Source organism: Ostrea edulis, chromosome 3, assembly GCF_947568905.1.
Source record: "Ostrea edulis chromosome 3, xbOstEdul1.1, whole genome shotgun sequence".
In the NCBI taxonomy this organism is placed as follows: Eukaryota; Metazoa; Mollusca; class Bivalvia; order Ostreida; family Ostreidae; genus Ostrea; species Ostrea edulis.
In genome coordinates this window covers 55,803,496-55,817,733 of record NC_079166.1, presented here as the reverse complement: position 1 = coordinate 55,817,733, position 14,238 = coordinate 55,803,496, and the positions used below count along the sequence as shown (strand labels likewise).

Below are 14,238 nucleotides of genomic sequence, written 5' to 3'. Positions count from 1 at the left end.
GTGGAAGGGTTTGGTTTGTGAGCAAACGAAGTCTGGTGGAAGTTTGCAGAACTACAGTCCTAAAACTACTTAAAAATGTACATGTACATCACTGAAGAGACATTATTTATCGAAATGCGCATCTGGTGCATCAAAATTGGTACCGTATAAGTTTTACTTTATGACCACTGGGTTGAGGCTTCTGCTGGTGGACTGTTAGTCCCCGAGGGTCTCTACAGCCCAGTAGCTAGGTACTTCGTTACTAGCTTGAAAATACGGATGTATATTTAATTGCTGTGATTATATTTAGAAATTCATTTCAAAACTAAGGATTTATCTTCCTCATGCATAGCTCTTATCCTTAGACGAATTTGACTCCACTTTTTGGCACTCTGTTTTTCCCTAAAATATAGCTCTTACAAGTTTATTGTTATTTCGGATTTACAAAAATTTCGGTTGAGCATCACTGGAGAGACATTATTTGTCGAAATGCGCATCTGGTGCATCAAAATTGGGACTGTATGAGTTTTACATCTCTGACATTTAATTGGATTTTCTATCAACACAATATTTATTTTAAAATTCAACACAGTGCAGTAGTCATTTAACATAATACTGAGTCAATTCAACACAATGTAGTCATTTAACACAGTACATTCATTTAACACAGTACAGTCATTTAACACAGTACAGTCATTTAATACAGTACAGTCATTTAACAAAGTACAATCATTTAACACAGTACATTCATTTAATACAGTACAATCATTTAACACAGTACAACCATTTAACACAGTACAGTCATTTAACAAAGTACAGTCATTTAACACAGTACAGTCATTTAACAAAGTACAATCATTTAACACAGTACATTCATTTAATACAGTACAGTCATTTAACACAGTACAATCATTTAACACAGTACATTCATTTAACACAGTACAATCATTTAACACAGTACATTCATTTAACACAGTACATTCATTTAACACAGTACAATCATTTAACACAGTACAGTCATTTAACACAATACATTCATTTAACAAAGTACAATCATTTAACACAGTACAATCATTTAACACAGTACAACCATTTAACACAGTACATTCATTTAACACAGTACAATCATTTAACACAGTACAATCATTTAACACAGTACATTCATTTAACACAGTACAATCATTTAACACAGTACATTCATTTAACACAGTACATTCATTTAACACAGTACAATCATTTAACACAGTACAGTCATTTAACACAATACATTCATTTAACAAAGTACAATCATTTAACACAGTACAATCATTTAACACAGTACATTCATTTAACACAGTACAATGATTTAACACAGTACAATCATTTAATACAGTACAATCATTTAATACAGTGCAATCATTTAACACAGTACAGTCATTTAACACAGTACAGTCATTTAACACAGTACAATCATTTAACACAGTACAATCATTTAACACAGTACAACCATTTAACACAGAACACAATACAGTCATTTAACACAGTACAATCATTTAACACAGTACAACCATTTAACACAGTACAATCATTTAACACAGTACAACCATTTAACACAGTACAATCATTTAACACAGTACAGTCATTTAACACAATACAGTCATTTAACACAGTACAACCATTTAACACAGTACAGTCATTTAACACAGTACAGTCATTTAACACAGTACAACCATTTAACACAGTACGTAATTTAATACAGTACAGTCATTTAACACAGTACAGGACTAAGTTACACAAAAGTTATTTAGTTTATTTGACAGTTAACATCTAGTTATCATTATACATATGTAAAGAGTTAATGACAAGTTAACTGTTAGTTAAAGTTAACTAATTGTTAGTTAAAGTTAACTAATATCCGTGCAACTGAGTCCTTCCATTTAACATTAGTACAATAATTTAACACAATGCAATAAATTTAACACAGTTCTTTCATTTAACACGTACAGTACAACATGCGACACAGACCATTCCTTTAACACAGTACAGTGATATGTCAAGCAAACCGCAACAATGAAATATAACAACGCAAAATATTAATGCAATGAAAATTTACTTCAATTAAATATTTTTGACGCTTATCCAAAAAAATCTCTCATTTTCATACAGTAGTTGTGAGATATGATGTAAATTATTCATTCTAAGAGTAAAAACAGCATATATGTTGTACCACCAATCCCAAATGTAAATTCATCTACTGAGTAGCTGTATTCTGTTGAAAGTAGATTCAGACACATTGCTATCAGACTAAAATTTGAGACAACCTACTTTCTCAGTCTCAAAATAAAGCTACATGTATGCATAATTTGACCATGGAGCCGAGGAGCAACTTCTGACAATTTACGCCTGCATCTACGACTGCTGTAACCTCGTGTGAACGTGTTATACAGTGTGACTTTGATCTGTAATTATTTCCCTTACTGAACTATACAAAATCTACAGGTTAATTCATTATGATACACAGTCATATACAGAGTTATTTTCTCTTTGTGACTTTGGCCTTTAACATACTGTCCAAAAATTTATGCCTTATATCATCCATTGTAGCATCTCCATAGTATATAGTATGAGTGTCAACAGCATAATATCAAAGTTAGTGTATCAATCAAACCAACAGTTTGTCTGGTTGCATTGTGATGTTGAAGTCTGTAAGCTTGAAAAATGTTGGCGATAAAATATCACATTTCACAGACAGATGGATACAGTACTTCCAATATTCCATGTTTGGAATCAATGAATATCAAATTGATGAAAAATAAATATCTCATGACAAGTAACATCATTATATTCTCTGTGCTAAAACCAAATGCTAAGTTTGCTAACACAAAACTGGTTTATAGTGTAACCTAGCTATTGTAAAACACAGTGTTCATATTCAAAATGTAGAGGCATTTTCTGACAATGCTGATAACACACACTTTGTACTATAGGGCAATTACATCTAAGAGGAACAATTGTGTTCATCATCGATCAGGACACTTATTAAAAAGGATTACATAGTGTAACAGTTCATCATAATCCTTCACGTACTGATATTGATTCTATAAAAAATGCATACAGTTAAACTTCGCTATCTCGAACATTGACATCTTACATACCATGAATATTTCTAAGTGATTTATAAGTCCCCAATAACTCGAATATTTGGATATCTTGAATTTTTTCTTGATCCAATCAAGATTGAGATAACGAGGTTTGACTATATATAGAGTGCATGGAAAACCAACAACACCCAAATCTAAAGTGTTGGATCTGAACATGTAGATACCCGGTCAAATAAATAAGGATATATAAAGCAATTAAAAATGACCCAAAACATGAACAATATATGAACTGTTGATTAGTACAGTTCTGTCTAGACTATCATTGAGAATATACAATTTTTTATTGTTTCATGTAGCACTTGTTGATATTAATATGTAGACATTCTGTCTTTGTCTCAGCCTTTATAGTTTAGTTTTAGTGCTAGTTTGCATTTTTTATCTATTTATTTTTCATTTCTAAATATTCCATCATTCTGAAGAAGTGACAGGTCAATATCATCCCAAAAATTTGACTATTATTCATGTCGTTTTGGTCCTTTTTAGATGAAAGAGCATGATGCATGGCAACAACATGAATCAGATAATGACAAGACATGATACAATAGTGAAGGATTTCAAAATATCACAGTTACGCTTTCTTACAAAGGAATTGCACAACAAGCGTTGCTGCTGTGATAGTTTGACAATTAGCCTGTCAATCATTTGGCGGGTTTTGATGGTGGATTACGTTTTCCGATTGCCTTTGTCCTTGCTGCCTGAACTCTTGCTCTGCTTTGCTCCCTCTCTGCTCTTTGCTAAAATGATCAATATTAATCTCATAAAGCTACAATGTCATATACAATTGTACTTAGTACATGATAAATACCGGTGTACATAGATTTCTATCAATGACATGACCATAACTACAGCACAAGAGACCCACAAGTCAATCAAGCTCTCTGCACAAGTCAATCATCCTCTCTGCACAAGTCAATTATACTCTCTGTACAAGTCAATTATACTCTCTACACAAGTCAATTATACTCTCTGAACAAGTCAATTCTACTCTCTACACAAGTCGATTACACTCTCTACACAAGTCAATTATACTCTCTACACAGGTCAACTCTGCAGAAGTCAATCATGCTCTCATGCTCTCTGTACAAGTCAATTATGCTCTCTGCACAAGTGAGTTGAGGTGTGGTTTTGACAAATGAGATCCATGCACTTACACTGTAAAGGTAACCATGGATCTTATCAGTATAAATGGATATTTACATTTACCAATGATTTACCATTAGTAAACATATGCTGTTTCAATGAATTTGATTTCTTGTTAAAAACAATTACCTTTTAACCTGACATGAAACAAAGTATTCTAGGTTGTTGTAGATATGTATCTTGTTAAACGTATCATAATTTTTCCATTCTTAACTTCCAACATTGTTGTTTACTGGAACATAGTAGTAGCATTCCTGTTATAAACTTAACCAAAATATCTACATACACAAAAATATATATAAATATATTGGTCATATTAAAACATGTACAAGTTATCTAGTACCCTTTCTTGGTATCTCCTTTCAAAGTAGTCCATGTCTGTTTCCCCAGGCCTCCTCATGGCAGACATTCTCTCTGCCAAGTCCTCATCCACCTCATTGCTGGATGGCTGACCTAGATTGTATAATAACATATGAGTTAAAATCCATCAATCAAAGAAAATCTGATATGATATTTTTTATTCTGAGACATTTAAGGTATACACATGAATTTCCTAAATTTCATTTGTGCTTTCTTAATTTTTTGAAATATACATGGTAGTCTTATTGGCAATCTCAAAGAGTTACATTAATGATTTATAAATGTTCATATTCTTATAGAACACTTTCATATGAGTGTCAAAAATGGGGAGAGATCAGTAAATCTATTCAATATCGATCAAGCATAAAACCTGTATTGTACTCAATTTCATTTTCACTAAAGATGAAGAAATGTCCACTTTTAAACTCACTCTACAAGTGTGCATACCTTTGAGAGCTCTCTGGTTCATCTTGTGGGCTTTGATAGATTGGACATTGGCTCTCAGGAATGGGTGGTCAGATGCTGTGATTGGCTGTTCCAGGAACTCCTTAGAGGGTGCGCCTGTAATTGACCAAAACATTATGCAATACTACATTGAATAATTTTTCACCTGTGACAACTCTTTTTGTAGATTTCATATTCAATAATTCAATAAATCACAGGAATGTGTTGTACAATACAGAGTTTGAGAATACATTAAATAGAATTAAAAACATTTCAATATACAGGGAGTATTCATCCAGCCATAACAACTGACCCCAGAAATCTACATAGAATCACTACACTGGGTCATGTGAGAGTGAAATGCAATATCATATGCAAATGTCTGGTGATAAAACCTGCACACCATATACAATGTCCAGGGTTGGGTTTGGGAATATTATACCATTACACATGCAAAATAATTATTTTCTGCATGAGATTTTTTATATGAAACAGACAAAAACCAAAACACATGTCTGAAAGTGAGAGCATCTGCAATCAATAAATGATATATGAAGCATACACAGGATGGGTTGACCTTTAAATGAACCAATTTACCTATTCCACTTGGATCCAATCTCATGTAACCTTCCATAAGGGAAGAGAATCCGGTGACGCCCCCCATGGCTTGATAGGGTACATCCTGGCCCACTGGGTGACCACGGGCCAGTCTCTCATCCTTGGTCTCTATCAACATCTCATGATTAGAGTATGGATTCCCACAGCCACAGGTGAAAGAACTGTGAAACCTTGTACAGCCACATGAACCTGTAGAAATGAAGAAGATTTGGTACCTTATGCATGCATTTAAATACTATTAAAAATTGAAGATAAGGAACAGTGATCAATCTCATAACTCCGATAAGGAATACAAAATTAAGAGTTGGACAAACACAGACGGATATACCAGAGGTGGGATTGGGTGTCTAGGAGGAATAAGCATCCACTGTCAATCGATCACACCTGCCGTGAGCCCTATATCTTGGATAGGTACATTGTAAACAGAGCAATCCATAGTAAAAAACAGTGTGTAAAGAATGGCCTAACAATTCAATGGTGTGTAACGTGAATCTCATATAACACACATGCTGTTTAGTTATAATCATTAAGAATACCAAAAATAGAGAAATATACTGAAAAGAAATCATTTTGTAGCGGTCAGCCGGGTTCGATCGCCGGTGGCCAGTTAGCTCAGTTGGTAGAGCACCTGACTAGAGATTCAGGGGGCCCGGGTTCGAATCCCGGTCTGGTCCATTGCATTTTCTCCCTTCCTGTTACAATTTCAATGTGACCTTGTGATCTCATAATTTGCCAAAATATTTCTCTGATCATCATACACATTCCCCAAGACATTGAATATGTAAATAGACAAAAATAAATGGTTGGATATAGCAATTAACCTACAGGATTATCATACAGTATCTTCCATTGGAGTGTGTGTGTGTGTGTCTCTGTGTGTGTGTGTGTGTGTGTAAATATCCCTATCCTGTCACTTGGTTGCATGTTCCTCTGTGAATTGTTTACAAGATGAGAGGGGTGGGGTGTCTAAATATCCCCTGTCTCGTATCATGCACTCACCCTTTTCATACTTGAATGATCTCCTTGACTGTGTGGTCCTCTGTGAAGTGTTTATAAAATGGGGTGTTTAAATATCCCTTGTCTACTCACTCACATTTTACACTTGTGTGGAGCCATGACTGTGTGACCTCTGTGAAGTGTTTATAGAATGGGAGGGGTGGGGGAGTTTAAATATCACTCGTCTACTTGCTCACCATTTTTACACTTGTGTGGAGCCATGGCTGTGTGGTCCTCTGTGAAGTGTTTATAGAATGGGAGGGGGTGGGGTGTTTAAATATCACTTGTCTACTTGCTCACCATTTTTACACTTGTGTGGAGCCTTGGCTGTGTGGTCCTCTGTGAAGTGTTTACAAGTACATCTGATAGACTGGCTCCCATTTAGCGGTACATATTCATAGGAGTAGCAGCCACAACCTTTGACCTTACAGGGTAAGAGAATTGGGCGATCCTGGGGAAGAACATCAAAGTCTGTCTTATGTTGTCGATATCTGAAAACATTAAAAAAGCAAACCTGTAATTTTACTCCAATTTTGTTTTGTTTTCACACTGTAGAAAAAAAATCTTTAATAAAAATGTAGAAAACAGGTTCATTTCAAACCTGTGAATAATTTAGCATCAGGATGAAATTAAACTTCAAAAATCAATATATATGCACCCAGGGGTGCATGAGCCGAGTTGCATGGGATACATTGTAAAGACAGGAATGATGTGGCATATTTATAATTGTGAAGAACTAATTGTTGGATATAATGTAACAAATTCTTGTGAATACATTTTTAAAAGGAGTTTGGAAATGGGCATTCTTCATTCTTGTATATTACCTCTTAGAGTTATCATGCAGATCCAGATATTTCTAAAATTTTCAATCTTTTTTCAGGACTGTGACCTTGACCTTTTTTCTCCAAAATCAATAGGGTGTCTTCCTAACCTGCTATCCAACAATATAACCAAGTTTCATTTGATTCAGTTTTTAAACTTCTTGAGTTACTGTCCAGAAACCATGTTTGTCTGAAGTTTTCAATCTATTTTTGGTCACTGTGACCTTGATATTTTTTCTCCAAAATCAATAGGGGTCTTGCTTTGCTGGTATCCAACAATATTTCCAAGTTTCATTTGATTCAAATTAAAAAAATTTGAGTTATCCTCCTGAAACCAAACTTTTTGGAATTTTAAATCTATTTTCAGTCACTGTGACCTTGTCCTTTGACCTATTTTCTCCAAAATCATTAGGGGTCTTCCTTACCTGGTAAATAACAATATCTTTAAGTATCATTTGATTCGGATTTAAACTTTCTGAGTTATCATCTGGAAACCAAATTTTTCTGAAATTTTCATTCTATTTTCGGTCACTGTGACCTTGACCTTTAACCATTTTTCTCCACAATTAATAGGGGTCTTCCTTACCTGGTACCCAACAATATTTCAAAGTTTCATTTGATTAGATTGTAAACTTTTTGAGTTATCATTCGGAAACCAATTGTTGACGCCCAACTGCCCGCCCACCCACCTGCATCAACAAACCAATAGCCGAGTTCAACTTTGTTGCAACTCGGCTAAAAACCAGAAAACCCAGATTTTTAAAATCAGAATCCAATGAAAGCACTGAAATATATCTAAATTCATTATAAACTTGAGACTGATAATGATAGCAGCATAATACTGTCTTTAAAGCAAAGAAACAGCACTGGTAACAATTTCAACTTCAAATGGTACAAGTTCGTGGTGGCTGCACTGAGATTTAATTGAACTTAGAATCATTAATGATCCATCCACACCTGTGCCTTATAGACTGCTGAACTACCAGGCCTATGTATGAAATAGCCTTACACCTTTTCTCTTGTTTTCTTGAAGTTTGATAGAAACCCCTTAAGCTATCACCCTATGAGGGTAAATTGTTTAGTTGGTTGTAAATTTTAATTGACACAGAAAGGGAAAAGTGTTTTTCCTGAATCAGATTTGAACTGGGAAATTCTTGCAAACATTTCATCCAAACAAATGGATTGACATAGCAAATTTCTGATACACATTCATAAAATGGCTAAAACAAGTCCCTAATTTTATGTATACATGTAGTCCATGAGTTTGTAGTAGTTAGGGCTATACGGACTGTGCATGGATATCAGCCTGGATAGCTCAGTGGTTAGAGCACCTGACTAGTAATGCAGGGGTCCGGGGTTCGGTTCCCGGTCCAGCCAAAGACAATCTGGTTAAAATACAGATCTCTCAAATAGTGCACAGTGCTGCGCTGTGCTTTATTTGAGAGATCTGTATTTTAATCAGATTGAGCCAAAGATTTTCTCCTCTCTCCTATATATACATGCTGCATCCACATGTAGTTTGCAGTCCATGTAACCTGTAGTTAATGTTGTAAATTTTCTTTCTTTTTAGAAATTTCCTTCTTTATAAGCTGTCTTGCTGTTATGCCCTCTGGGCCCAAAATTGGAATAAACTTATCTTATCTATACTACTGTATATTTTGTGCTGTGACCCAATCTAATTAAAACTAGATGCTGTCACAAGACAGTAATACCCGCACACAAGTGTTTGCCTTTAAATATACTCTTCATCATATTGGTGTAAATTACTGGCAAAGAAGCCACAATCGTTATTTTATAATTAATTAATGCATAAATTGTAAGAGGAGTTCTGGGAACCAAGGTTTTTTGTACAAAAAGCATCATTTTCTACCCCAATTTGGCCCCCAGGGCAAAAATAAAAATTCCAAAACCTTATTGCGCATCTACAGGACACCAGCAACCAATTAATTTCCTAAAGATTATTAGGATACTGCTTAAAATGTAAAAAGAGTTCTGGGGACCTGAGTGTTCTTTTGTGCAAAAATGTCATTTTTCAACCCTCATTTGACCCCAGGGGTGAAAATAAAAATTCCAAAACCTTATTGCACATCTACAGGACACCAGCAATCATCATCCAAAAGATTATTAGAATACTGTTTAAAATGTAAAAGGAGTTCTGGGAACAAGGGGTTTTTTTTGGTACAAAATTGTCATTTTTCGACCCCCACTTGGCCCCCAGGGCAAAAATAAAAATTCCGAAACCCTATTGTACATCTACAGGACACCAGCAACCATCTCCCTAAAGATTATTAGGATACTGCTTAAAATGTAAGAGGAGTTCTGGTAACCAGGGTTCTTTTGTGCAAAAAAACGTCATTTTTCGACCCTCATCTGACTCCAGGGGTGAAAATGAAGATTCCAAAACCTTATTGCACATCTACAGGACACCAGCAATCATCTTCCAAAAGATTATTAGGCTACAGTGTAAAATGTAAGAGGAGTTCTGGGAACCAGGGTTTCTTTGTACAAAATCGTCATTTTTCGACTCCTATTTGATCTCTAGGGTGAAAATTAAAATTCCAAAACCTTATTGCACATCTACAGGACACCAGCAATCATTTTCCAAAAGATTATTAGGCTACTGTGTAAATTGTAAGAGGAGTTCTGGGAACCAGGGTTGTGTTAAAAAGTATCATTTTCGACCCCCATTTGGCCCCCAAGGTGAAAATGAAAATTCCGAAACCTTATTGCACATCTACGGGACCCAACCAATCATCTTCCAAAAGATGATTGGGCTACTGCATGAAATGTAGGAGGAGTTCTGAGAACCAGGTTTTTGTTGAAAAAACGTCATTTTTTGACCCCCGTTTTGCCCCCAGGGTAAAATTGAATATTCTAAAACCTTATCATATATCTACAGTACACCACCTACCATATTCCAAAAGATCAATTGGTTACCACTTGAAACGCAGTATTAAGTCTTCCCCGGAAGACATGTGTCGCCTGCTAGTTCATTCTATATGTAATATATCACGTATAATGTTGAAAAAGTAAATTATTCAAATGGTTTTTGTCAGTTTAATACTCCTTTTAAAGGTTTTGAGAATTACTAAACATTCTTTAACGATAACTTAACTGAAATTGAAAGATGAGACATTATTATGCAATGGAATCTGTGGGAGAATCTGTTTGAAATTAAGACATTTATTAAATGTAGACTGAATGAAAACATATGTTTGAAAATATGTATCAACCTGTTACTGTGCTCTTCAAGACAATGGTAATAACCATAAGTAATTATCTGTTGGGTTTACTGCTTAGTCTTGTTGTCTTTTTATATATCCAATTTACTGTTTCTCAAGAAAAATCATAATTAGTGCTGTTCTGAAATCACATATACTGTCCTTTAGTATGGGAATTACAAATACTGTCCTTTTGTACATAAAAATACTGTCCTTCAGTTAATCATAAAATAAAATCTTCAGCAAAAAATTTTTTTGCTGTAAAAAATTCTAAGTCCCGGCAAACAGGAAGTTGATAAGCGACAGATTCGAAAATGTCTTACACAATACAGTTGGCCACACTGATGCTCTGTGCCAAATATCAGGGAGTTGCCCCATGTGGTTCTTGAGAAAAGTGTGACAGAAATTTTTTTGCTGTAAAAAATTCTAAGTCCCGGCAAACAGGAAGTTGATAAGCGACAGATTCGAAAATGTCTTACACAATACAGTTGGCCACACTGATGCTCTGTGCCAAATATCAGGGAGTTGCCCCATGTGGTTCTTGAGAAAAGTGTGACAGAAATTTTTTTGCTGTAAAAAATTCTAAGTCCCGGCAAACAGGAAGTTGATAAGCGACAGATTCGAAAATGTCTTACACAATACAGTTGGCCACACTGATGCTCTGTGCCAAATATCAGGGAGTTGCCCCATGTGGTTCTTGAGAAAAGTGTGACAGAAATTTTTTTGCTGTAAAAAATTCTAAGTCCCGGCAAACAGGAAGTTGATAAGCGACAGATTCGAAAATGTCTTACACAATACAGTTGGCCACACTGATGCTCTGTGCCAAATATCAGGGAGTTGCCCCATGTGGTTCTTGAGAAAAGTGTGACAGAAATTTTTTTGCTGTAAAAAATTCTAAGTCCCGGCAAACAGGAAGTTGATAAGCGACAGATTCGAAAATGTCTTACACAATACAGTTGGCCACACTGATGCTCTGTGCCAAATATCAGGGAGTTGCCCCATGTGGTTCTTGAGAAAACTGTGACAGAATTTTTTTGTGACGACGACGCCAGACGACGACGCAAGATGACGGATAGTGATCCCTATATGTCGCCACTGCATGTAACGCAGGTGACACAATAAAAGAGCAGGTTGAGGAAGAAGAAAGTGTGACGGACGGACGGACCAGGGTAACAACAATATACTCAAACTTTCTTTAGAAAGTGCGGGTATAATCAGATCTCTAACCGTTACACTGGAGAATGACAAAAGAATCTGGGTTGTGTGTGTCTTCGGGGCCAAAGACAAATTAAGGAGGGAGGAATGTAGTAGTTAGGGCTAGCCTATACGGACCGTGGATATTGGCCTGGTTAGCTCAGTGGTTAGAGCACTTGACTGGTAAATTGCAGGGTCCCAGGTTCGATTCCCGTTCCAGCCAAAGATTTTCTCCTCTCTCCTATATACATGTATACTACAAGTTAAATGTATCATTAATCCTCATAGAATAAGTTAATTAGAACTTGTTACAAATTTTTGAGTAGGTATTAGTTATCATTAAAATCTTGCTTGTTAAGAGCCTGATGTTCCCTATGTTCAGATTGATCATGTAATTTCATTAAAAAATATGTACTAGGTTTTATGGATCGAGACCTATAGAACTTTGATATAAACACTAATCTAGAGTGATCATTAGGGAGAGGACTTACACAGGCTAAGTCTGCTGTCCAATCCCATCAAATTATTTGAATAAATATTGTTTTAAAAAAAATCTGGACTAGTTTGATATCAACAAAGCTAATATAAGCTTATACTCAGCATGATTTGAATCAAGTACAGCACATGTACATTGGTAAAAAAAATTCTTTATAGAAACTATTGAACTCATTCATCTATTTAGTAGTATATTTTAATTATCCCGAATTGACTATGCCAAATTCTAAGAAACAACGGAATAATCATGACACGTGTGTGTGAGATAACACACTAATAAAATAAATATTTTCCCTTTCAATCATCAAAATCTATTTTTGTGACCAGGATTTTCCTTCCGTTAATTCTAAAGTATATGACTTAAGTGTCTAAGCGGTTTGAAGATTATGACTAGTGCTTATAGACAAATTGTTCAGCCTATGATTTGAATGTCTTTAAATGTCGATACTTTTTAAAAAAAAATCTGCGTTGGTGAATTTTATTGGGATCAATTTTGAAATTAAAATTTCCCCCAACAATATAACTAGAGTTGTTCTTTTTTCTTTATTTCCCAAATATTCAAATATTGCAAGAATGTCAAAACAAAATAATATACATCTGACTTAGTAAAATAATTTTAAGGTGAAGGTCAACAAAAGCTGTGTAAATTATTCCACAGTTAAAGTATTTTCAAAGCGCAAAGCCTGGCATTAAACAAAAAGGTGTCAAACAAAAGAATCAGAACAAGAAAAAAACCAAGCTATATGAAAAAGAAAACATGAATTCATGCCAGACTGGCAGAACGGACGAGTATGGTTGAAGTTCGAGGGGAGAGAAATGTAGTGCATTCCCTGCGAGGAGTTTTGGTCTGGTCTATGCCAAATGCCATAGGTCTATGCCGCATCAAAAAGCCGTAGACCTACTGTCTATGCCATTTAAAAAGTTAAATTCTCAGACTGAGATTATCTCATTTCTTTTGCCAATTTTGTCTTTTTCCTTTCATATACATGTTATTTTCAGAGCTTGCTTTGCGGGCCACTCGCTGCACTAATGTTACGAATAATATACCTATGATTACAAAAGCAGAGTGTTTCCGGTCCCACTAGCTTGCAGTCCATTCCTTCCGGATTTATCCAGCACGTGAAAATTCTGTTCTTCATTCTCTGCATGACACAATAAAAGGCATTGTAAGTAAATTGAAACAGCGAATGTGAAAATAAAATAATATTTGGACTGAAATATCCAGCCTGGACGAATCTCGCTGAGATTAACAGCTTTGTACAGGGAGAATCTCGCTGAGATTAACAGCTTTGTACAGGGAAAATCTCACCATTGGAATGACTCTCTTTTTGTACGCCTCGTACTGCTCAGGAGTAAACAGGACTCCACCATCATCATCCCCCACAATCCTGTAATTCAAATTTTATTCATTGCTTTTTATTTTAATAGGCTTCGAATTTCTAAACGTGAGTGATTTAGCGTTTTACTTCGGTCTGAGGAAATTCAAGTTATCACCGTTCCTACCTTTTATACTCAGCATACGCATCAACAGAAGCAGCAGCTGATCCACTAAACTTCAGGTGATACTGTCTGGCCGCCATGTATATCAGTTTAGTAAAATCCCTTAGAAAGTCATAAGAAAGTAAACTTTTCAATATTTCAGTCTGTTGTCGGCTAGAGAACATGTAAACAAACGATAAAAATAAAACCCATCATGAATGAAAAAATTATTTCCGAAATGAAAAATTATATTCAGAACACATATTCGTAGATTACATTAAATGCGCATGCACAAGCATATGATTATCACATTCTTTGAATATATGAAGTAAGATTTTAGGCTTGGGAACC

General features: G+C 35.3%; 1 protein-coding gene across 1 annotated transcript; it reads right to left on the bottom strand.

Moving 5' to 3' along the window:
- Nucleotides 1-531: 531 nt before the first annotated feature.
- Nucleotides 532-14,097, bottom strand: LOC125677110 (protein FAM221A-like). The gene is made up of 8 exons (XM_048915085.2): nucleotides 13,912-14,097; nucleotides 13,718-13,796; nucleotides 13,456-13,550; nucleotides 6,978-7,168; nucleotides 5,661-5,870; nucleotides 5,067-5,180; nucleotides 4,603-4,712; nucleotides 532-3,853 (listed from the first exon to the last, which is right to left on the bottom strand). Exons 1-8 carry the CDS (start codon nucleotides 14,070-14,072, stop codon nucleotides 3,758-3,760), a joined length of 1,056 nt encoding a protein of 351 aa, XP_048771042.1. The 5' UTR covers nucleotides 14,073-14,097; the 3' UTR covers nucleotides 532-3,757.
- Between the last annotated feature and the right edge of the window lie 141 nt (nucleotides 14,098-14,238).

Bases quoted from the DNA above. Each gene is read 5' to 3' on its own strand.
- LOC125677110 (XM_048915085.2), bottom strand. From the start codon at position 14,072: ATGTTCTCTAGCCGACAACAGACTGAAATATTGAAAAGTTTACTTTCT. The intron at 7,169-13,455 runs GTATATTATTCG...TAATGTTTTCAG, and splicing joins CTCTGCTTTTGTAATCATAG to ATATCGACAACATAAGACAG. The intron at 5,181-5,660 runs GTAAATTGGTTC...GGTCAATTACAG, and splicing joins ATTGGATCCAAGTGGAATAG to GCGCACCCTCTAAGGAGTTC.